We start from the raw sequence: 26,179 nt of genomic DNA, 5'->3' as shown, positions 1-26,179 counted from the left end.
CGATAACGCCGGTAGATGATCACAAGATATTAACGATTTACTACTACATGAGCGTAAGTTTTAGGTTGTTTCTCGTAATATTTTGATTTCGGCTTTTATTTAAAAATTGATTCGAAGGAGATATGTTTGGTCCTTAGATCTTATCCTCGTGATTGTGGTAAGTTGTTTTAGCAACTACGATCGGTCCAATCAGCTACTATGATCTTCATGAAATGTTAGTGAATTATAGTCTGTTCTCTGATTTAATTGTCTGAGAAAATTGTAGCAACGCCAAAATGACGATGTTTTTCCTAGGGTTAATTGCTACTTATTTAGCACCTGTCAGAAATTTAGATTTGTAATTAACAGGATATTCTACCAAAGAAACATAAATTTGAATATACTCTCGTTAATAATTACTTTTTAGACCTTGATTAATTTTGTCTGCTTGTGTACGCTTGGTTAATTTTTAAATTTGTAGATCAGAATGTATTTCTGATAAGGAAGTAACAGTATGTTTTGTAGACATTTTTGTTTACAGCCACTAAATGTGCTTAATTGAGGTGCAGGATTAATTGATCGGTTGAATGAACTTTTCTAACATCCGACTGGATCGATATTAGCTGCTCCAATTCATTAGAACTATATGTGCAGACCGTACTTCTAATTTACTGTCAGGGCACTGGGATTAATCTGAATATCATCCCATGAACCGGTGCTATATTAAGAACTGAAAGTAATATTACAATTAATCCTAAAAATAGAGCACCAGCCGATTTTGCAGAAGATGTGCATATACTCGCCAGTAATTCTTATTGATATAGTGTCGTGATCATTCTGATGTAAACTTACTGCGGGGCTCATGATGGGATCATTGCTGCTTTATATTAGTACCAATCATCTCCTTTTTAATGGATGGTATCCTAGTTAGATTTGCGATTACTTTTAAATGTTTTTTGTCTTCTTGTATAGATACATGATTATGTCTGGTTGGATAGCCTCAACTTTACTATATAATTCGCGAATGGTTCACACCAACGGTGTAATTTGTGGTCAAAGGCGATATTTCTGGTGTCACTGTCCCTTTTGCTGGTTAATCGTTTTCTCGATATTCACCGCTCACAAAGGGATCAATTGTAGCCGGACAAAAGAGTCAAGGTCACACCCATAACTGCACTGACTCTGAGTACTAAGTGCTATGTACTGAGTGCTACTGAGTATTGAGTGCTGTCCATTGCTATGGTACAATAATATCGCGAGATTTTTAAGTAACTTTCACCCCAGCATTATATTTATATGGCCGAATAAACGCTTGTGTTGTTGGCTACCATTAATAATTGTAAATCCGGTTCCCGAAACCATTTTTTACCGCAACTTTAATTCGGCTATTAGCGCCATATTAAAGAAGCGTGCAAACTGAAAGTGAAAAGTTGATGTCGCTGCTTATTGCGTCACGACCCACCAAATTTTCTTTAATCTAATTAAGAAGTATTAACGAAGTTAAAATCTTTATTGGCCAATTCAAATTCAACCAATTATCAAAGTTTCACAAAAATTTGGTAGAACAATAATTGGTTTCAATCTATAATTTTTGCTTATTGTTTACGTCAGAGTCTAATTTTTCTCCCATTATTATACTTCATTTTTTATTTCCGATAGTAAACCTCCTTTCCGGTTAGAGACAAAACAGTGTACGTGGGTGCAAAGGCATTTAACGCCACATTTCGTAGATGTGTTACCTATAACATTTTGTCTTTTGAATTCTCATCTTTACTTATATTGAAATAATAATTAATACTGAAATAGTATAGTAAGTATAATTGCAACGGTCATGCTTGCCAGCACTGTGATAAAATTATATTGTTATGTACCATATGATTTAAAAAAACATTTGGCTGGTGTACTTAAATCCGAAATTAAAAAGTAGTTATATCCTGGGTAATAAGTTTGTAGTGGAATACTTTTGGGAACCAATGTGAAAGGACTCTAAACGGACAGACTTTATTTGAACGATTTATATTGTCTCGCTTAAAAGTTGATCGTTAATTTGTGGCCCTTTCCAAGCCTTCAGATTGTAAACAAATACGTGATAAAACTATGAATCAATCCAGGTCAGACATGAGTGGTTGCTGAGAGAGAGAGAGAGAGAGATAGAGTGGTTGCTGATAAAGCTACGTACAACATGCAGGGCAGCATGAGTGAAACCAACTCCACCACCACGCTTCCCAAGGAACCTCACAATCCTGAACGTCGTGGAACCTTCGTGTGGCAAGTCAGTCGCATTCTTTACATTATTTAAATTCCTGGACCTTTCGATATTCGTTTTATTACATTTAGTTCAATTGTCATGGATGATCTAGCCTAAGGGTCTGCCCACACTACGCCTCTATTCCCCGAATGTCTGCCCACACTACGCCATGTGGTGACGGGCCACATGGCGTGGGTCAAAAAAACGGATTCACACAACGAGGCGCGAAGTGTGGGCAGAGCTCCCGCCAGTTGGCGTGGAAACTCTCGGGGAAGAGAGGCACGGATTTTTAAAATCCGTGCCTCTATTCCCCTTGCTAAATCCACGCCAAGTGGCACAATGTGTTTAGATAGACGGGCCACATGGCGGGAGCTCTAAACACACTGTGCCTTTTGACCCACGCCATGTGGCCCGTCGACACATGGCGTAGTGTGGGCAGACCCTAATAAAGAAATAACAATTTGAAGGTTACAAAATCATATTGGATCAAATGATACCATCAATTATTTATATCGATAGCAATTGCGAAAAATGAACAAACGAACCAGCTATAAATCTCGTTTCTGTAACAGTCATGTTCACCCTCAGAATGCTAAGACGAAGGATAGGAACACATGGATAAAAGTGAAGTTTGGAAGCGGGAAGTACGCTCCTGAACTTCGATTTAACCCGATAGTCAGCTTCAGCTCAATACTTCTTGTGGCTGGCTTTGTACTCTGGTGCATTATCGATGCTAAAGGTATTACGATAACAATATCTTCTATAGTATATCTGTTTAACAGTTTTTTGTATTGGCTATAAGGTGAACAAATGCCAAATGACCCCGCGGTTTTGTTATCGATCGAATAAAAGAAGGGAAAAAGGCTGTGAACTATGTTAGTACATAATTATACACGTATGGTCGTATGTGGTGTGGGCAAAGCTGTAACTACGGATGATTAAAACTGCAGACAATATCCGGCCAGTCAAGTCGGATCTGTGAACAAAGGACTTTCTCGATTAATGAGATGCTCATAATAGTGGCACTATCGCACAAAATGACCTCTGGATTTCGAAATACAACAATTTCATTGCTCCTTGTCACACGTTACTGCGTGACCCATTTCCGCCGGGCCGCTGCAAGGGGTGCATGCGAAGCTGTACAAATTGATCCAGCAACGCAATGTTTGCGATCTATTGATGCCCTTTTCTAGGAAGGTTGTGTCTCACACGGGAAAGTGGCCTTTCGGGGCTAATGAAAACACACAGTTTACCATACAAAATCGTTATAAAGCTCCAAAAGTTCCCTCCACGATGAATGCATTTTCTATTGACTGAGATTTTGAGAGCTGCCGTAACAAGAACCCAAAGCCCCACAAATTTGAAAAGCTCCTCAAGTATCCAGTATCTAGAGCTGGATGTTGTTACTCTGAATTGAGAAAAAAAGAAACACCGTTTTTATCAATTTAGTTCAGCATGCTCATAAGACCTTGTTGAGAAGACCATATTGATGCATCCTAAGAATAAACATAGAAATATGTGTTTATATACACTTTTTTCTGTATGATTATGTTATCGTATCAAACTGTTTATAAACAATTTATAAACAGTTAAAAATATGTACAGTCTAATACGCTGATTAGTAAACGTATATCCTGGCTAAGTAAGCCATGCTCACATAAAACAATTTAATACAAACTGATTCGAGAAGAAAATCATAACATCATTAATTTCTTAAAGACTTAATTTTTCGAGAATCTTTAATCATGAAATAACTATGACGTTATTTGACCAAAACCCATAATCATGGGTAGAGTGAACCGCTGCCAGTGTCTCTCTTTTCCAAACAAAAGAAAATGATATTAATTTGAGGAACCGTCCGCAAATGCAAATTGATACCGAGAATGAAATCGGTCGCTCGCTTTTCCCATTCAATAAGCTTTATTACAATACGTAAGCCGTGAATGAATGGGAAAAGCGAGCGACCGATTTCATTCTCGGTATCAATTTGCATTTGCGGACGGTTCCTCAAATTAATATCATTTTCTTTTGTTTGGAAAAGAGAGACACTGGCAGCGGTTCACTCTACCCATGATTATGGGTTTTGGTCAAATATCATCTCTTTTTGATTATAATGTCAGGATAATTTACACAGTCGAAACTTAATAAGGAGGTAATTTCAACGATTTCGAAATTTTACCTTTGAAAACGTTTCCTTGTGTTTAGGTAGGCATATCTGTCAATAACAGACTGGATATAGCACTTTTTACTCATTCAAGTTGGCATTAAATTCATATATAATGCCATTTTAATATCGTGGGAAAGCAGAATATATTCGAAATCACGAATGAGCAAAATTCTCACCTTTCGCACGTGCAAACTTTGAGCGGACGTTGCGTGCGCATAAAATATTGAATCACCATAAATTTTTGCATAGTGTTATTTAATATATAGTTTGATAAGCATGAAAAGTTTCAGAAGATTTCAAAAAGAACTTGGATCACAACGGGACTCCAAAGTTGGTAAAAATCGTGAAAATAACAATTTTTAGTGATTTTAGCTATTTTAAATGAATTTGGGCGTGTCCCCACGTGTGCAACTTTTCGATTTTCAACTTTAAAACTAGCCTATAACACAATTTAGACCTTTAGGAAGCAAAATTGAGCTCCACAACCCAAGGGATGGCCCAACACCAGAGAATACTAATTCACAACTTTTGTGTTTTTATAAAATTATTCTTCAAAAAAGCACAAACTTCAATAGCGAATATCTTTATGAAGGAGCAAGGTAGGAAAACTTTCCGGTAGATTTTCAGAATGCTTGAACAATTATCTAAGATGAAAATGTCCTCAGATTTTGAATAAAATTACTCCTTAATGCTTTAAAATCGATTTGAAAAGTTGTTATTTTGTCAAAAATCAAGTTTTAAAAACACTTAAATTGATGACGTCATCAAGTGATGATGATGACGATAAATTATTTTTCGATATAATGTAAACTAAAGTATAAACAATTATCTTTAAAACCTGTGGTTCGAAATGACTGTATCTTTTATACTTTTGAATCTACGGACACTTAAATGTAGGCTACAATTTACTGCAAAAGCGTCTATACATATATATATAGCTTCACGACAATCTGTTGTAAAACAGGGGTTCCAGAAAACCCACTTCCCGATACTCCTGCAACATGAAATTTTTTTTACAGTCGATTTGGACAAGGTCTAGACGCTCTGCAAAGTTTCAGATCTCTAACTCAATTTTAACATGGTTTTTAAGGCACCTGAATATGGCGATTTTGGGTTTTTTACCTAATTTCGTATAACATGCTGGCGCGTATTTTGCGCAAATTTCTTAAAAACCTCCACATAACTATTTCTTATTCCTGTCATCTTTAACATTGAATTAGAATGTTTTGAACTTAAATATACCTGCTGAACTTCTTTCGATGAGTCTTAATGCCTGGAAAACAATAAAGGGGATATAATAGTATAGGGGGTACATAGTGTTGTGAATATAAGGGCAACGGTTATGCTTGCCAGCATTGTGATAAAGCGGCGAGAGGGAACTTGTAGCTGATCTTTTAAGTTTTAACCCGCAGGTGCTGGAGAAAGTTTTGTATCAGCTAAAACTTGGATTACTGCCAAGTTCACTTGGCTTTACATTGGGTCACAGGATGTTTGGGCTATTATCATTATCATCATCTACTTCAGCAAATACGGCAAGATCAAATTAGGTAAGCAATATGCTCACACTTCACAGGTAGATGAGAAATTTTCACATTTTTACAATTCTTCATCGCGTTATTGTACTAGCAATGGTGCATAGGATTCTCCACAACAATTATATTTGGTATTTTAGCAACTCTTATTTTAGTAAGTGTTGATTGTTGAAGTAAGCAAAAACAAAAAAGTACCAATTTTGATATCAGGACAAAACTAAAAGTAAAATTGCCTCTTCAGGACAAGACCACGAGGAGCCAGAATATAACGACATCTCGTGGTTCACAATGTTGTTTGCTTGTGGTGTGGGAGTAGGACTGTTTTTCTACGGAGTGGCAGAACCTCTCTACCACTACACGTCAGATAACCGGTACACTACAGACAGCTACAGCCCCGATAACCAGCTCGCTCAGCAAGCTATCAACCTCACTTTCTATCATTGGGGTTCGTAACCTCATCTTATAATTGTGTATTTTCGTCCTAAATTTAACAGTGTTTGATTTTATGATATTCTAAAGAATGAGTGCCATCTTGGTTGATGGTTAATTACTCCACGCCTGTTATCACGTGACTAACACGTGTAGAACCAAGTTGGGGGCCGAGGGCCCTTCCAGAAAGATCTTTAGTGTAGAGTGATTAAGCACGCTCATGCCATTTTATAACTTCGCCTAAACGACGTGGAACTACGAACGCAAATCACAACTTCAAATTTGTTATCTGAAAATAATATTCTAATTCACTTCTCCGCAGGTATTCATGGATGGGTAGTATACGTAGTAGTAGGACTACTCCTCGGTTTCGTTACATTCAGAAAGGGGATGCCCATGACGATGAAATCTTGCTTCTACCCCCTGATAGGAGATAAGATCTACAGTTGGCCCGGAGATATGATTGATATCTTGTCCGTTATCACCACATTGTTTGGGGTGTGTACCTCGCTGGGGCTGGGAGTGGTACAGGTCAACGCGGGAATGAACTACATCAACCCTAACATCGAGAAGAGTGTAACGAACCAGGTCAGTCAGTGAGCCAGGGATATGATCTTGCGTACAAACTACAACCTCCACTAGCTTATTTATTAATATCATATGAGAGTATCGAATATGATACCTGTAATGCGAGTAGCATTAGTTGCAAAATGAAACCTGAATATTATAAATAATTTCATTAATCATGCGATTGTCGTCTTGAAAAACGCTAGATATAAAAAAAAATCTATAAGTTGGAGCATGTCACTCGCATGTTTCCTCCAGGTGATAATAATTTGGTGTGTCACCCTGATCGCCACCATATCAGTGGTATCGGGACTCGGAAACGGGATCCGGAGAATCAGTGAAGTTTGTTTTACAGTGGGAATGTTTGTGTTACTGGCAATATTCTTCCTCGGAGACCCTTGGTTAGTTAATCATGTCTGTGTCTTGAAACGTTTTGACCATATTCGTGTACAATGATGGTATTTTATAACTTGTCGAATCCTGGCATTATAATATTGAGCTGATCGTCCGGTCTCTTCAGGTTTATACTAAATTTGTTCACTCAAAGTATTGGTTACTACTTCCAATGGATTCTGCAGCTGGGGACACATTCCGATGCATTTGAAATGAGTGTCCCTTCTTTTGGCGGCAAGGATCGCGGCAGGTCTGAACATATGTCTGAACATATTAGTTACTCGCTAGTCACTACCAAGTATTAGTGAATTGAACAGTGAACATGCTCTGAGATTGATTATTAATCATTTTCTGAATTTAACTTCCGCAACGTTGTAAAGTCTGTTATTCAGTTCAATATGACGAAATTATGACGATTGCTAATATAACCAATCCTTTAGAGCTTATGAAGACACAAGCACTGATGGCCCGAGTAGCTGGATGGACGGATGGACTATATTCTACTGGGGATGGTGGATCTCCTGGTCACCTTTTGTCGGAACTTTCATTGCTAAGATATCCAGAGGGAGAACAATCAGGCAGTTTGTCAATGGTTTGTATTTTTAAATTCCAAAAATTTGTTGTATTCTTTAATTTGTTTCAAATGTCCAATGTGTCTGAATTAATGGTTTTACGAGATCAAGAGATCAAATTCAAAACATATATAAAATGCAGTTTTGAATCAACAACTGCCCATTATTGTGGACTATAACAGAACACTCGTTCATTACAAGGGCTCTTAATAACTTTATTTTAGGAGCTCTGACGGCCCCAGTCATTTACTCTTTCCTCTGGATGGTAGTATTCGGAGGTACTGGAATACAACGAGAGCGCTCAGCAGCTGGGGTGGGCCTGTGTTGTCCTAAATGGAACCCCCTCGTTGTTAACGGCACATACGAGGAGGAGGGGAGGTTTGTGAGCGAGTATGGAGTACGGATGGAGGATATTGGGAGGAGTCTAAATGGGAACTGGGATATTCTGTGTGAAGGTGCCAAATGTAATCCTTGTGCTGAGAAGATCATTGGGTGGTATCTGACTAGAGATAACCAGTCTGCAATTCTTTCCGCAGAATCTCACGATACGTTCACTGACCTTTATAGTAAGTACTAAGTATTACTATTCTGATCATTGTTGCTAATTGTAGTTTTGGAGTGGAATTTTGGAGTGGAATTTTTTCATATGGAATTCCAAATTTCAGAAGTCAGCCGCCAAATATTTTTAAGAAAGCTCAAATTTTACCTTTTTGACGAACCCCTACGAGTAACGTCAAACTTACTTGCTCTTGGTCATTTCTGATTGAGTATAACACCAAATATAATCCAAATAAAGTAGTACATTGTGGATGATAACATTCAAATTCCCTCGACTTGCTAATAATAATTGGTAATGTATAGTATGGGTGTCGCGGCTGCTAATAAAGACTGCGTCATGTTTCAGACAAGATAAATTTCCATGTTGGTGCTATACATCAGTGTAACTTATTTTTAAGCGTTTGAAGAGCAACCCTGCAACCTTTGATAACTCGATAAGGGGAAAAATGGAAACAGGTCTTGAAGTTCCTGTTGTTTTCGTTCCCTTTGACAGCTCATGATCGATACAATTGGAAAGGAAAATTTAAATTAGCGGCTCTGTAACTCTGTGTAAGATCATGATAGTTTCCCCACGTACAGTTCCATAAACAATTAATGATACTGAATCATAACCCTTTGATAGACAACATAGAACTGTGTCCTGAGGTTGGTTATTGTATCCATTCGGTCAGCAGACACCCTTTGACGATTCATGGAACCGACCGGACAATATTGGCGCAGACGACTAAACACCTCTATTACGCACAAACTACCTTATCGGACCTTATTTGGACGGACCGGGACATTACATGAACGGACATAATTATGAACGGACATTAATATGAACGCTCGAAGGCATTCAAAACCATCAAAAATCCGAATTTTTTCAATTTTTTTGACGTTTTTTAAATTTCAGCAAATGATTTTTAAATCCATTTTTTATACAGTAAGTAAGAAAAGCAGTCATTGAGCAGTAAAAATGTTAAGATATGTGTACATGATCAGTGTCTAATATCACATATCTTCATCAAATGGGTTTTCGTGCATGAAATAGTCCATGCTTAAAGCATCAGTGATTTCTAGCTTTATGGAAACCTTTTTTATCAAACTACCCCGGTCCTGCATTTCAGTGTTAACGTTTACAAGCCATTCGGCGTGAAGTGGTTTTATCTTAGACAACTTAGGTTAACCTTAACATCACGTGGAGCTTTCCTAGCACTGTTTCATGACCGCCCCCGAGTAATATGAACTATAACAACGTCGGACAATGTCCTTGGAAACACGATTTACCGTAATATCTAGAGGCTGGAACAAGTTTGTCATGTTGGCGGGGACTAGTTCATGAACTATGTTGTTGAGTGCCATAATTTCGTTGACTTTTTTCCGCCAAGTGACCCTTGAAAATATCATATACTAGTAGAGTTTTCTGTGCCTCCGGCAGACCAAGGAGAACCTTTCCATCGTTAACTTACGGCACAATAAAGTTCTCAAAGTTGTCATATTCTGGACAAAAAGTTCGAAATGGAAACATTTTTGAAAAAATTTCAACGGACTTTAACTTGGACGGACATAAATTGAACGGACTTTATTTGAACGGACATTAAGATGAACGCTAGGACCTCCAGCGTTCAAGTAATGTCCGTCCAAATAAGGTCCGATAAGGTATACCCTCGTACACTTCTATCACGCACATTATACTATCCTCGTACAAATACAATTCTAAACTAAGAACTTATTTTGTTATAATGATACTGAATAACTAATGATAATAAATCGTGCACTTGGCCGGGGGAGATTCGGATATTTTACCCAACATTTACCCCCCCCCCCCTGTCTGGTTGGCATGTAGAGATACCAGTAGGCACTAGGCAGTAGCCAATGAGATAACGTTTAAGTGTAACAATTTAAAAGTAGCATTTACTCTTCATGTTCTAGGATAAAGTCTGTTTCTTGGATCATTGAACAATTTCATCCCTTAGATTTTATTGTAAATATAATTGGCATACAGGCCAAATTACCACCACCAAAGACTTCATTTAACAACACTACATTAATATTTTCTATTTCTTTTAACATTTGTCCTTTTCAGAGACCCTGATTGCGACGCGGGGAAGATTCGGACAAACGTCTCACGATTACGCTGAAACCAGGTAAATGTCGGGTTTGTCGTTTGCATTAGATCAAGATATTGGCATTGTTTTGTACATATCATGAAACGGATCGTTTGCCCGCCATTTTGATTGTTTCAATTTGTTCGAATCATATCGAAATGTATATTAATTGTTGATATATTATACATTGACAAACCCTCCACTTTTCCGAAATACCCGCTGTTTAGAATTTACCAGCTTACCTTACGCAGGTTGTCCTGTTTTGGTATTGATGACATGTGGTTCGCCCTGATGTACTCGTTTGGAGACGTGGGCCCCTTTCTTTCTGGGTTCAGTATGTTCGCCATCGTCCTCTACTTCGTCACTAGCTCCGATTCTGGCAGTCTTATCATCGATATCATTTCCGCTAATGGTGACCAGGTTAGTCTTTTTTTTTGTACTTGATCACCAGTAAAGTTTTTCAGATGATGCCATGATGTCTGATTAGCTGATATTAATGACATGACCGAACGTTTCCAAAACTCAATATGCAAACAAACGTGCCGCATAGTCGAACTTTGCACGTGTTTCTCAGAACGTGTTCCTCGTGTGTTATAAATAGTTTTGTTCAGGAACCTCCAGTGTTACAGCGTTTGTTCTGGGCCCTGGTTGAGGGTGCTACTGCTACTGCTCTACTAGCTGCTGGCGGAACTGATTCTCTAAAAGCTCTCCAGGTATAACTTATACATCTCAACTACTCAGACTCCAACTGTAACCTACACTTGGGTTGGAACTTAAGGACAATAACTTAGGACAGTAACATATCATCATTTTCTTGACTAGTACTACATTTAGATTATTTTGGAATGTAGGCAGAGAAAGGTTCTCTAACCCGGTCTACTCCTCAGACGGCGAGTGTTATCACGGGACTGCCCTACACTATCCTCCTTTGTTTCATGTGTGTTTCATTGTGGAGAGCTCTGGCAATGGAGCTTGGAGATATCGACCCGTTCGGACCTGACTTCGCGTTCACTGTACTCGACCCCTTCACTTCTATAAAACCGAGGCTGTGGTTGGATATAATCAAGGAAATAGTTTTGACGTGAGTGTTGGAGACTCCTCTTTCCAATATTTAAAAAAATTGTGTATTCTTAAATTTTAATTTAAGCTTCAAGCGGTAATTAGTGAATGTAAGAATTAACTTTAATTAATGTTGATATATCATCAACAACGAAAATTAATGATTTAAAAAAATGGTGCATGACTTTAAATTATAAATGAACCACCCCAGTCCGGTGACACTGTACCGAGTAATGGTGGAATTAGACAGTGGAGCGAAGTACTCTGGGGTACTGATGTGCTGCGTTACTGTGGTAACCTGGCTAGGATTCATTATTCTGCTTCTCGCTGAGTACACTACTGAGGTAACAATCAAAAGTTATTTCTACAACGTTAAGATATGATATTATTCACAATTTGAGTTCAAAGAATGTACATTTGTCATATTATTGTCCCCTGTATCTTCATAATCAGCTTATAGGTCCTTATTCACGTTCATTTCAGGTGACAGGAATGCTGGCCCTCTCTCTCGTCTTCTATTTCTTCTTCGTCTCGCTCGTCTCCAGCGTGCGAGTCTCAGTTCGACTTGATAAAGGCATCATAGGAAACCCTGTGGAGGACTTCTTCTGCTGTTTCCTCCTCTATCCAGTAGTCGCTGTACAGATGACTGAGACAGTGTTCGGCTCCGGTACTGTTCAGTTGATGCCACGTGTCAATCCTGACCTGATTTGTCCTGAGGAGGAGGAAGACACGAAAAGTCTTACGAAAAGTCTGACCGTGTAACCACATACTTGTTACCGTTACAGTTGTCGTTTGGATATAAACTTACTGTTTTAAAGGTCATAGATGAACTGCTACCGATTAATATGTGGCATTTGCAACTTAGATTACCGTATGACTTAATGATTGTGCCTTCGCATTCCACTATGAATAGCTACACGTATTGACTATGCGTACTGATTTAATGTTTATAAAAACTAAGAGCTGTTAATAGTTCATGGATAATATGATTGCAAATGAATTATTTTGATTGATGGTTTGATTTACAGAATATTCTCTTGTTGAGATAAAATCGGGTTTGCCGGAAAATGTAGTACTTAAAACCAATTATTTATTTGATTTGGCAATAATATGGTACTGAACCTGCTATTATACGGATGATGATTAATCACTCTACGCTCGACTGTCAAGTGACTTTTCAAACACGTTCTCTTGGTGGCCCTGAATGACTATTCGAAATCATAGCCCTCTAATCTGATCCCAATCCTAACCCAATCTCTAACAAAATCATATGCTGAAACCCTAACCCTAACGAGAAATTATACCAACTTCCTTATATGGTCATATCACGTGATTGAGACAGTTTTTCGTCAACATCTCGCCAGGGGAGTATTTTAACCCTATATGTCATAGGGGTGATTCGGAATCAGCGTACGAAAATACATCGATTCTAGTTGGTCTCAACTGTCGGGGACCCTTTCAGAAAAATCTCGAAGATTGACTGTAGCAGTATAGAACTAAAGTGATTTAGCACGCTCGCTGTTATACCTTGAAATCCGAAGTAAATCAGATCTTGAGTCATCTTATTCTGCCCTGACATCCTAACTAAAGGACCCAACATGTTAGTTGATTACCCGAAATAAAATGATGATAGTTATAATATATATCTAAAAAGTTTTGAAATTTCCAACCTCTCAGTAAATGTTTGAGAATTTAACATTTTCCTAAAAGTTTTAAAATTTACAATCTCAAGCGACGATCCTTGACCAACTTTATGAACTTGAAGTCTATTCGTTCGTTTGTTTTCCATTTATCAGATGCTGTTAAACTATAATATATCGTGTGAATGTAATCTTAATGGGAGCTGATCGAGACAATTAATCACTACAAGTTGGCGTTTAGCTGACCTCAAACTCCATTGTTATTGTCAGCACAATTGTCTTATGTCTAGACTATTCTGAGATCAAGGAGGAGCCGCGTCATGGGGTGCACACGTACTCTAGCTCGACACGTACTCTAGCTCGACACGTACTCTAGCTCGACACGTACTCTAGCTCGACACGTACTCTAGCTCGACACGTACTCTAGCTCGACACGTATTATAGTTTGCTAGTGCAGACCGGAACCGACTGGCAAAAGGGAGCATTGAAATTGTACTGAAAAGTTTTAAAATTTCTGATTTTGTGCACCTCATTAGGGCCTGTCGTGATGTCATGGATCGCTTAGGTTCCACCAGGATCTGGTATTCCTCATAATTTTGCGGCCTCTATGTATCGTCATCTCGCACAACTCTTTAAGAATATTGTGAGTTTGGCATGTGACAATTTTTAGCCTTCCAGACATTGATTGGGTCAACGAGGTGTCGTACGTCACCTCAAGATCGGATGACAGGGGGCCGGGCTGACCAGGCCAGAACCCAATTGATTGGGTCTGAGGTCACGTGATTATGAGCCTGAGGTCACATGATTAAGACGTCACCAGAGCGAGCATGTTCTCCGAGCTCAAGCTACTTGATCAGGCCTTATATGGAATAATATAGTGTATCGCGTGTAATTGGATCCAATTATAGGATCTGCGCAATTATCGCAGCATATTGATCTGGTATCACATTCTGAAACTCAGCATGCAGCTGGGCCAGAGATTTAAAAAAAGAAGGATTATTTGTTAATGAAAATCGAAGTGAAAACTCAGACTGCAACGAGACTACAAAACCCGTTGGAGCTCGCTGTGCAGTATGTTGGAGAGATAAACCCAGATAACTGATGTAGTACACGGAATTTTAGATGACTAATTGGAGCTAGGCAATCAAAAACTGGAGCAGGAGAGACTGACTTAGCTAAAGACATTACCAAGACTCTCGCACCGTTCAAGACTGTAACTGAGTTTTTGTGTAAAAGAGACAGCATGCTCGCTCAAGCTTGGTAGTACTTTTCGATATTGGTTGATATCCGTATTGGTCGATCTTTAGCAAATATTTGGAAAAATTTCTTTAGTCTTTTCAACTCGAGATATTTCCTTAATAAGCCCGCTCATTGGCTGAGACCTAGTGGCGTCGTTGTTTAAAATAACTAAGATTCGGCAGAGAGACCGGTGCCACCCGATAAGCCGCTCAGGCAATTAGCTTATAATAACATACATGACTTTCAAGTGCATTTTAAATCAATTTGCCCTGAAGTATGATAATTACAACCAGTTTTATTGTGTTCAGCGTCCTCGAAAATATAGGGTTACATGATTTTCACTTCGATTTTCATTAACAAATAATCCTTCTATTCTAATATCTCTGGCCCAGCTGCATGCTGGGTTTCAGTAGGTGAAACTAGATCAATATGCTGCGATAATTGCCCAGCTCCTATAATTGGATCCAATTACACGCGATATACTACATTATTCCATATAAGGCCTGATCAAGTAGCTTGAGCTCGGAGAACAAGCTCTGGTGACGTCTTAATCATGTGACCTCAGGCTCATAATCACGTGACCTCAGACCCAATCAATTGGGTTCTGGCCTAGTCAGCCCGGCCCCCTGTCACCCGATCTTGAGGTGACGTACAACACCTCGTTGACCCAATCAATGTCTGGAAGGCTGCAAATTTTCAAATGCCAAACTCACAAGATTCTTAAGGAGTTGTGCAAGATGACGATACATACAGGCCGCAGAATTATGAGGACTACCAGATCCTGGTGGAACCTAAGCGATCCATGATATCGCGACAGGCCCTAGCACCTCATGCCATTGGAGTCCAATTTGGACCCTGTGATCCCCGGCCTGGGCGCGGCATGTAGACTTTTTACCAGGCATCCGATCTCGAGACATGCGTTCATGACTAGAGATCAAACTGTGCGGACCCGGAATGTTACTTCAAATCAAATTTTCAACAAATTTCTGGAGGGGGCGAGGCCAATAGTAATACTGTTATAAATTGTTACTATTTGGAGTGTCGCCAAGTAACACAGTTTAACACGGGGAATATTTTCGCAAAGTTCATTGTTCATTGACTTGTGGATTTTTAATGGTATTTTATGCCCATGATCTATAACTTTTTGATGTTGATTCGAGTTTAGAACGTTATTGGGCAACATCATTCGCATGTTAAGGTATGTTGTTTTATCAAGCTGCTGTTTTTATCTTCACTTTGCATAATATATAATAAACAATATATAATAAACTGTATAAAATTACCCCAAATTATTGCTATTTTTATAGAATATATAAGCGAACCAAGTATTATTGTTACGCATACCAATCTGTTCAAATTAGTATTGCCCTTGTTTGATGTTGATTTTTTCTTGTCTTATGTCCACCCATGCCATGGATGCTGCACGTGTCATGGAATATTTTAAATATTTACTCTTTTTAGTTGTCATACTCATGGAAATAGTACGTGTTCGAAACTTTTACTTCGCTTGAATTATTGGATTCGTCTGTGAGACTAAAGGATTGGACCTAGTAGGCAGTGCATAATGCATATGTTAGATTCTGGAGGGGGCGTCACCGCTGCTGTTACATATTGCATAACTATTTGGAGTGTCGCCAAGTAAGTTTAAACTATTTTACTATGGAAATGACCTATGGATTTTTAATGGTATTTTATGCGCATAATCTATGACTTTTTGATGTTGATCGCGAGTTTGGATCATCATTCGCTCTAAATTTACAGGGAGAGACGAAAATCTCGTTTACAATAATTGTGCGGAATAAAACAATTTGGCTGTCACTGTCAAATGATCGTTTGCAGGCAGCAAACGTAACCGAAGGGAGACAAGTCAAATCATAGATTCGCACCTGCTCAACATCCGATATTCTTCCCCACTAAACATTAAACAATCTATAGACTACTCTGTCCCGGTGGTTCTCCGCCTCCGCATGCAATAACGTAATCACTATCAACATCCACATTCCACATCACTTCAAATTTCTCTTTCTGGACAGCAATTTAAAAATGACTTTATTCATTAATTATTTATCAGTCGCCCATGGTTGTTGTCTTTAGTAATCAGACGCTGTGTCGGACGCGAAATATAACTCTAACCAGTTCTGGAACTCACTACCGTTATACACGGTATGTCTGAGATCAGTCGTCGTTACAGTATTAATGCTTTTCATACAAAGTTACAACAAAGTCTTCATGTTATGTATCCTGGATTTGCACAGTGGCTGTTATATACTGTCATGTAACGTCGTTACAGTATGTTACAGTGACTGTTATATACTGTGAAGTGTGAAGTGTGAAATCGTTACAGTTTATAAACCTGACACTTGATCCAGTAAGGTGCATCTCAGGACTAAGGTGAATGACCATTGAGCACACTGCTTCTCGTGTGGTCAAGTTTGGTGATCTAACCAATAGTTCCTTTTCTTAAACCAATTCAAAACTAAGTTGTGAGTACATTTGCAAAGGCACACACTTCCATGATGGCTTATTATTAAGCTTGTTAGAACGAACCTCACCATTTATTTTTATTATAATCCTCCGAACCTTTGATAAAATGCGAACTCTTGTGCTAGCCGCAGCAGCTCTTTTCATTTTGACAGTTGTGGATGCAAAATGCAAAGGGAAAAAAGTTAAACAGTTTGATAAATGCCTTGCCAGTGGCTTCAAATCTACAATAGAGGGCTGTTCTGCTACAGGAGAGGGCAAATTGAAGAGAAGGCAGACGAAGAAGTGTGCGAAGGTGGAGAAGATATTGAAGAAATGTGACTACACTTGTAAAGTTGATATTCCAACAGTTGACGGTGGATGGAGTGACTTTGGAGAGTGGTCGGTCTGTTCTGCTGAATGTGGAGGAGGGTCTCAAATGAGGAGTAAGACCTGTACAAACCCCAGTCCAGCGAACGGAGGACAAGAATGCGAGGGGGAAGATGAGGAGTCGAGGACTTGCAACCCTGATCCCTGCCCAGGTCGGCCAGAGTACTTTGTATGTAACCAGCCATATATTAAGGTAGTTCGAGTAGTTGGTGGTAGCATTTTAGATGCACATTCTGATTATGAGGACGTTTTGAATTAATATTAAGTGAATAAATCAAAAGGATGTGTTTTTACACGTTGGGTATTATGACTTTTATGGTACAGAACAATGTATGAAAATTAAAATTAAAATACTTACCTTAAACTCACAATTTACTTTTGTGATTTGTCCTTGCCGCACAGCAAATGACAGTGGTTTCTAAATTTACAAACAAGGATTTGTTAACAGTCGACGGTGGATGGAGTGACTTGGGAGAGTGGTCGGTTTGTTCTGCTGAATGTGGAGGCGGTTCTCAAAGCAGGAGTAAGACCTGTACAAACCCCATTCCAGCGAACGGAGGACAAGAATGTGAGGGGGGAAATGAGGAGTCGAGGACTTGCAACCCTGATCCCTGCCCAGGTCAGAGTACTATTTATGTACCCAGCCATAGTTCGAGTAGTCGGTGGTAGCATATTATATGCACATTCTGATTATGAGGACGTTTTGAATTAATATTAAGTGAATAAATCAAATGGATGTGTTTTTTTACACGTTGGGTATTATGACTTTTATGGTACAGAACAATGTATGAAAATTATAAAAAAAATACTAACCTTAAACCCACGATCTACTTTTGTGATTTGTCCTTGCCGCACAGCAAATGACAGTGGTTTCTAAATTTACAAACAAGGATCTGTTAACAGTCGACGGTGGATGGAGTAACTTTGGAGAGTGGTCGGTTTGTTCTGCTGAATGTGGAGGAGGTTCTCAAAGCAGGAGTAAGACCTGTACAAATCCCATTCCAGCGAACGGAGGAAATGAATGTGAGGGGGAAGATGAGGAGACAAGGAGATGCAACCAACAATCCTGCCATGGTGAGATTACTTTTTATGTAACCGGCCATATTCAAAGGTAGTTCGAGTAATTGGGAGTAGCATATTGGATGCCAATACTGATTATCAGAACTTTCGAATTAACATTAAATTAATAAATCAAGTGGAATAAGTTATTTTACATTTGAGGTTAATAACGAACTGCTAAAAAACATTGCCGCACAGGAATCAATACAGGAATTTAACATAAATTGATCAAGAAGAGCACTAAAACTCCAATCTTTAAAAAAAGCCATCGCCCTTAAAAATATTGTTTTCATATTCGGTACAGGTCTTCTTGCGGGATTTTGATGAAAGAAGGGGTCTGCTAAATATTTTAAGGGATTCAGCCTCAGGTAGAATGTATGAGTTCATCATGAGTTCATAATAAGATAATGACACCATATTACTTAAGCTTGAGTATAATTTTAAAGGTTATCGGAAAGATTTGATCGGGGTGGTGGCATACCGAACAACGGTTGAAGCATGATCCTTCGATTCGGTGTCTGGCGCCTCAGAAAAAGGTATCAGCTCGAAGTGTTACCGTAGGGAGCTACAAATTGGACCGTCGCACATGCCAGCGCTATCATGGTACTATGATAGTTTAACTGCTAGAGTGCTAGTATTACTTCTATTTCTTTCATAAAATTAATCCATCTCGCAGGGTTCAGTTTGGTAGATGAAAATGGTGAAACCGTCGGTGCTGGAGTTATAGGGTTGCTGCTCAGCAATGGAGGAACAGTTTGTGACGATAGTTTCGATGATAACTCAGCTGATGCTATTTGTAAAGAAATGGGACACTTCAATCAAATGAGCTGGTCATCCGGTGACAACTGGGCCATTCAAGCGGGGCTCGAAATAACTCTAGACGATGTTGCCTGTAGCGGTGGTGATTGGAGCTTATGTTCGTTTTCATTGGTTGACGATTGTAGTCACGGAGAAGATGTGTTTCTACAATGTGAAGGAGTTGGTGAGTCTATCTTAGTTTCTTGATTATGAATATTTTCTCGGGTTTCAATCCAAGATTTGGTTCAAATTGCAGGAATTGTTCAGACAAGCCAGGATTCCAAATATTTTGAAACTGGAGGTCGATGTGTTTTTGGAATCAACTATACCAAGATAATGATAAAATTCTTCAAATCTAGTCGACGGCGGATACACTGATTTTGGAGAATGGTCTGAATGCTCAGTTTCGTGTGGAGAAGGTGCACAGACCAGAACAAGGACTTGTACTGACCCTGCTCCATCTAATGGTGGTGCAGATTGTGTTGGGGAGGCGTCTCAAACTCAACCTTGCACACTATTTGAATGTCCAGGTTAAATTACTTTTCACACATAAGTTTCATTGTTTTCATCCAAGGAGTTTTTTAGATTAAGTTGTTTTGAACGCTGAAGAAAGTTGATTTTGATCATAACTTGTTGTTAGAGTTATTTTTATAACTTTATTTAAAGTAACACTAATCAAACTTTCAGTGTTAAGTCTGGTAGATGAAAATGGTGATGCCGTCGGTGCTGGAGTTCTAGGGTTACTGCTCAGCAATGGAGGAACAGTTTGTGACGATAGTTTCGATGATAACTCAGCTGATGCTATTTGTAAAGAAATGGGACACTTCAATCAAATTAGCTGGTCTTTCGGTGACAACTGGGCCATTCAAGCGGGGCTCGAAATAACTCTAGATGATGTTGCTTGTAGCAGTGGTGAATGGAGCTCATGTTCGTTTGCATTCGTTGACGATTGTAGTCACGGAGAAGATGTGTTTCTACAATGCGAAGGAGTTGGTGAGTCTATCTTAGTTTCTTGATCATGAATACTTTCTCGGGTTTCAATCCAAGATTTGGTTCAAATTACAGGGATTGTTGAGACAAGCCAGGATTCCAAAGATCTGGTTACTGGCGGTCCATGAGTTTTTGATTCAAGTATATCAAGATAATAATAACATCTTTTAAATCTAGTCGACGGTGGTTACACAGACCCAGATTGGTCTGAATGTTCAGTTTATTGTGGAGAAGGTGAACAAACCAGAACAAGGACTTGTACTAACCCTGCTCCGGTAAATGGTGGTGCAGATTGTGTTGGGGAAGCGGTTCAGACTCAACCTTGCACACTCAATGAATGTCCAGGTTAAAGTACCTTTCACACATAGATTTCATTGCCGGCATCCAAGAAGTTCTTTTAGTTTTTAAGCTCTTTTAGTTTTTAAGCTGAAATAACTTAAAAGCTTTTTCAGTTGCTTAAGAAAGTTGATTTTAATTATTACTTGTTATCAGAGTTATTTTTATAATTTCATTTAAAGTAACACTAATCAAACTTTCAGTGTTAAGTCTGGTAGATGAAAATGGTGAAGCCGTCGGTGCTGGAGTTCTAGGGTTACTGCTCAGCAATGGAGGAACAGTTTGTGACGATAGTTTCGATGATAACTCAGCTGATGCTATTTGTAAAGAAATGGGACACTTCAATCAAATGAGCTGGTCATTCGGTGACAACTGGGCCATTCAAGCGGGGCTCGAAATAACTCTAGACGATGTTGCCTGCAGCAGTGGTGAATGGAGCTCATGTTCGTTTGCATTCGTTGACGATTGTAGTCACGGAGAGGATGTGTTTCTACAATGCGAAGGAGTTGGTGAGTCTATCTTAGTTTCTTGATCATGAATACTTGTTCTCGTTTCATTCTAAGATTTGGTTCATATTTTCTGGAATCGTTGAGACAAGCCAGGATTCCAAAGATCTGGTTACTGGCGGTCCATGAGTTTTTGATTCAAGTATATCAAGATAATAATAACATCTTTTAAATCTAGTCGACGGTGGTTACACAGACCCAGATTGGTCTGAATGTTCAGTTTATTGTGGAGAAGGTGAACAAACCAGAACAAGGACTTGTACTAACCCTGCTCCGGTAAATGGTGGTGCAGATTGTGTTGGGGAAGCGGTTCAGACTCAACCTTGCACACTCAATGAATGTCCAGGTTAAAGTACCTTTCACACATAGATTTCATTGCCGGCATCCAAGAAGTTCTTTTAGTTTTTAAGCTCTTTTAGTTTTTAAGCTGAAATAACTTAAAAGCTTTTTCAGTTGCTTAAGAAAGTTGATTTTAATTATTACTTGTTATCAGAGTTATTTTTATAATTTCATTTAAAGTAACACTAATCAAACTTTCAGTGTTAAGTCTGGTAGATGAAAATGGTGAAGCCGTCGGTGCTGGAGTTCTAGGGTTACTGCTCAGCAATGGAGGAACAGTTTGTGACGATAGTTTCGATGATAACTCGGCTGATGCTATTTGTAAAGAAATGGGACACTTCAATCAAATGAGCTGGTCATTCGGTGACAACTGGGCCATTCAAGCGGGGCTCGAAATAACTCTAGACGATGTTGCCTGCAGCAGTGGTGAATGGAGCTCATGTTCGTTTGCATTCGTTGACGATTGTAGTCACGGAGAAGATGTGTTTCTACAATGCGAAGGAGTTGGTGAGTCTATCTTAGTTTCTTAATCATAAATACATTCTCGGGTTTCAATCCAAGATTTGATTGAAATTGCAGGAATTGTTGAGACAAGCCAGGATTCCAAATATTTTGTAACTGGAGGTCCATATGTTTTTGATTCAAGTATAACAAGATGATGATAAAATTCTTCAAATATAGTCGACGGCGGATACACTGATTTTGGAGAATGGTCTGAATGCTCAGTTTCTTGTGGAGAAGGTGCACAAACCAGAACAAGGACTTGTACTGACCCTGCTCCATCTAATGGTGGTGCAGATTGTTTTGGGGAAGCGTCTCAAACTCAACCTTGCACATTATTTGAATGTCCAGGTACTTTTCACACATAAGTTTCATTGTTTTCTTCCTAGGAGTTTTTTAGTTTAAATTATTTTGATCGCTGAAGAAAGTTGATTTTGATTATAACTTGTTGTTAGAGTTATTTTTGAAATTTTATTTAAAGTAACACTAATCAAACTTTCAGTGTTAAGTCTGGTAGATGAAAATGGTGAAGCCGTCGGTGCTGGAGTTCTTGGGTTACTGCTCAGCAATGGAGGAACAGTTTGTGACGATAGTTTCGATGATAACTCAGCCGATGCTATTTGTAAAGAAATGGGACACTTCAATCAAATGAGCTGGTCTTTCGGTGACAACTGGGCCATTCAAGCGGGGCTCGAAATAACTCTAGACGATGTTGCCTGCAGCAGTGGTGAATGGAGCTCATGTTCGTTTGCATTCGTTGACGATTGTAGTCACGGAGAGGATGTGTTTCTACAATGCGAAGGAGTTGGTGAGTCTATCTTAGTTTCTTGATCATGAATACTTGTTCTCGTTTCATTCTAAGATTTGGTTCATATTTTCTGGAATCGTTGAGACAAGCCAGGATTCCAAAGATCTGGTTACTGGCGGTCCATGAGTTTTTGATTCAAGTATATCAAGATAATAATAACATCTTTTAAATCTAGTCGACGGTGGTTACACAGACCCAGATTGGTCTGAATGTTCAGTTTATTGTGGAGGAGGTGAACAAACCAGAACAAGGACTTGTACTAACCCTGCTCCGGTAAATGGTGGTGCAGATTGTGTTGGGGAAGCGGTTCAGACTCAACCTTGCACACTCAATGAATGTCCAGGTTAAAGTACCTTTCACACATAGATTTCATTGCCGGCATCCAAGAAGTTCTTTTAGTTTTTAAGCTCTTTTAGTTTTTAAGCTGAAATAACTTAAAAGCTTTTTCAGTTGCTTAAGAAAGTTGATTTTAATTATTACTTGTTATCAGAGTTATTTTTATAATTTCATTTAAAGTAACACTAATCAAACTTTCAGTGTTAAGTCTGGTAGATGAAAATGGTGAAGCCGTCGGTGCTGGAGTTCTAGGGTTACTGCTCAGCAATGGAGGAACAGTTTGTGACGATAGTTTCGATGATAACTCGGCTGATGCTATTTGTAAAGAAATGGGACACTTCAATCAAATGAGCTGGTCATTCGGTGACAACTGGGCCATTCAAGCGGGGCTCGAAATAACTCTAGACGATGTTGCCTGCAGCAGTGGTGAATGGAGCTCATGTTCGTTTGCATTCGTTGACGATTGTAGTCACGGAGAGGATGTGTTTCTACAATGCGAAGGAGTTGGTGAGTCTATCTTAGTTTCTTGATCATGAATACTTGTTCTCGTTTCATTCTAAGATTTGGTTCATATTTTCTGGAATCGTTGAGACAAGCCAGGATTCCAAAGATCTGGTTACTGGCGGTCCATGAGTTTTTGATTCAAGTATATCAAGATAATAATAACATCTTTTAAATCTAGTCGACGGTGGTTACACAGACCCAGATTGGTCTGAATGTTCAGTTTATTGTGGAGAAGGTGAACAAACCAGAACAAGGACTTGTACTAACCCTGCTCCGGTAAATGGTGGTGCAGATTGTGTTGGGGAAGCGGTTCAGACTCAACCTTGCACACTCAATGAATGTCCAGGTTAAAGTACCTTTCACACATAGATTTCATTGCCGGCATCCAAGAAGTTCTTTTAGTTTTTAAGCTCTTTTAGTTTTTAAGCTGAAATAACTTAAAAGCTTTTTCAGTTGCTTAAGAAAGTTGATTTTAATTATTACTTGTTATCAGAGTTATTTTTATAATTTCATTTAAAGTAACACTAATCAAACTTTCAGTGTTAAGTCTGGTAGATGAAAATGGTGAAGCCGTCGGTGCTGGAGTTCTAGGGTTACTGCTCAGCAATGGAGGAACAGTTTGTGACGATAGTTTCGATGATAACTCGGCTGATGCTATTTGTAAAGAAATGGGACACTTCAATCAAATGAGCTGGTCATTCGGTGACAACTGGGCCATTCAAGCGGGGCTCGAAATAACTCTAGACGATGTTGCCTGCAGCAGTGGTGAATGGAGCTCATGTTCGTTTGCATTCGTTGACGATTGTAGTCACGGAGAGGATGTGTTTCTACAATGCGAAGGAGTTGGTGAGTCTATCTTAGTTTCTTGATCATGAATACTTGTTCTCGTTTCATTCTAAGATTTGGTTCATATTTTCTGGAATCGTTGAGACAAGCCAGGATCCAAAGATCTGGTTACTGGCGGTCCATGAGTTTTTGATTCAAGTATATCAAGATAATAATAACATCTTTTAAATCTAGTCGACGGTGGATACACAGACCCAGATTGGTCTGAATGTTCAGTTTATTGTGGAGAAGGTGAACAAAGCAGAACAAGAACTTGCACTAACCCTGCTCCGGCTAATGGTGGTGCAGATTGTGTTGGGGAAGCGGTTCAGACTCAACCTTGCAAACTCAATGAATGTCCAGGTTAAAGTACCTTTCACACATAGATTTCATTGCCGGCATCCAAGAAGTTCTTTTAGTTTTTAAGCTCTTTTAGTTTTTAAGCTGAAATAACTTAAAAGCTATTTCAGTTGCTTAAGAAAGTTGATTTTGATTATGACTTGTTGTTAGAGTTATTTTTATAATTTCATTTAAAGTAACACTAATCAAACTTTCAGTGTTAAGTCTGGTAGATGAAAATGGTGATGCAGTCGGTGCTGGAGTTCTAGGGTTACTGCTCAGCAATGGAGGAACAGTTTGTGACGATAGTTTTGATGATAACTCAGCTGATGCTATTTGTAAAGAAATGGGATACTTTAATCAGATGAGCTGGTCATTCGGTGACAACTGGGCCATTCAAGCGGGGCTCGAAATAACTCTTGATGATGTTGCCTGTAGCAGTGGTGAATGGAGCTCATGTTCGTTTGCATTCGTTGACGATTGTAGTCACGGAGAGGATGTGTTTTTGCAATGCGAATAAATTGATAAGTTTATGGAACTGATGAATATTTTGATGTATGAATTTGCTAACTTTCTTTTCCAGTCGTATTAAAAGTAAACAGCACTGTAAATTAATGTTTTATATGTGCAACATGGTCGAAACCACTTAAAACGTAACGTTCGTAACTTTAAAACTGTTAAATCAGAGGTTAATTCAAATTTTGGCAAGACCAACCCACCTTTTTAAAAATTGGAGAAAAAAGTTAGTTAAAGATCTTTAGCCTCTTGAGTTTTCTTTAACTTTAAGTCACTCCATCACCTTCAAACACATTGATTAGGCATAAATCATATTCGCATATTTTAGAATCAGAGGCTGATATATATATAAATATAACGTGTAACAAACCAGCTTATTACTTTTCTTTATTATTACTATTATCGTATAGTTATAGTAATGTCGCCACTAGAAGGTTTTTAGTTGGAAATTAATTTTAGAAATATTATTCACATTGTGAATTTTACAATGTATTTAATTAATTTGATAAAGGAACATTGTATAATTGTTTTATTTCTCCGAAAAAAGTATCATACTTATAAATCAAAAGATTCTTTTTGTATGTATGTATGTACGACCGCCCACGTGCAAATAGATGAGAAATATGTAAATGCAAAGTAACCATGGTGACGAGGGTTTTTAAACGCACGTGCACGTGCAATGATATTAATTGTTTAACGTCATTTCGATCGGTTTTATGGTAATTACCTTGTGTTTAGTGCGAGCTACATTTTAATCGGCTGTATCTTCGGTTGCACTGTAACGGATATTTTTGTATGCAATTTAAACTAACTAACAAAAAATACTATTAGCTTCCTCCCTGTGACCAGGATGATGATTAATCACTCTACACTCGACTGTCACGTGACTTTTTCAACCCGTTCTCTAGCTGGTCCTGAACGACTTTTCGAAATACTAGCCCTCTAATCTGATCTCAACCCTAACCCTAACCCAATCTTTAACAAAAGCATTCACTGAAA

At 38.7% G+C, this 26,179-nt stretch overlaps 2 protein-coding genes and 1 long non-coding RNA gene across 3 annotated transcripts; all 3 read left to right on the top strand.

Moving 5' to 3' along the window:
- The first annotated feature begins 1,698 nt into the window (after positions 1–1,698).
- Positions 1,699–12,476, top strand: LOC134826749 (glycine betaine transporter 1-like). Its single transcript, XM_063839243.1, has 16 exons — positions 1,699–2,251; positions 2,816–2,966; positions 5,807–5,941; positions 6,168–6,371; positions 6,678–6,943; positions 7,181–7,323; positions 7,443–7,565; positions 7,756–7,907; positions 8,112–8,453; positions 10,514–10,574; positions 10,787–10,955; positions 11,147–11,248; positions 11,423–11,616; positions 11,806–11,938; positions 12,078–12,261; positions 12,460–12,476. The coding sequence occupies exons 1-16, from the start codon at positions 2,162–2,164 to the stop codon at positions 12,474–12,476; spliced, it is 2,466 nt and encodes an 821-aa protein (XP_063695313.1). The 5' UTR covers positions 1,699–2,161.
- Positions 12,477–16,770: 4,294 nt separating this feature from the next.
- LOC134811908 (uncharacterized) lies at positions 16,771–18,341 on the top strand. Its single transcript, XR_010159870.1, has 3 exons — positions 16,771–17,475; positions 17,772–17,942; positions 18,227–18,341. It is a non-coding gene; the product is annotated as an uncharacterized LOC134811908 (long non-coding RNA).
- A 414-nt stretch (positions 18,342–18,755) lies between these two features.
- LOC134826748 (deleted in malignant brain tumors 1 protein-like) lies at positions 18,756–25,651 on the top strand. Its single transcript, XM_063839242.1, has 12 exons — positions 18,756–18,774; positions 19,059–19,298; positions 19,540–19,710; positions 19,868–20,173; positions 20,348–20,515; positions 20,710–21,015; positions 21,191–21,358; positions 21,553–21,858; positions 23,679–23,846; positions 24,041–24,346; positions 24,521–24,688; positions 24,883–25,651. The coding sequence occupies exons 1-12, from the start codon at positions 18,756–18,758 to the stop codon at positions 25,182–25,184; spliced, it is 2,628 nt and encodes an 875-aa protein (XP_063695312.1). The 3' UTR covers positions 25,185–25,651.
- The last annotated feature ends 528 nt before the right edge of the window (positions 25,652–26,179 follow it).

Source organism: Bolinopsis microptera, chromosome 2 (assembly GCF_026151205.1).
Source record: "Bolinopsis microptera isolate Bmic1 chromosome 2, MBARI_Bmic_1.0, whole genome shotgun sequence".
NCBI lineage: Eukaryota > Metazoa > Ctenophora > Tentaculata > Lobata > Bolinopsidae > Bolinopsis > Bolinopsis microptera.
This window is presented reverse-complemented; position numbering and strand designations above follow the sequence as displayed.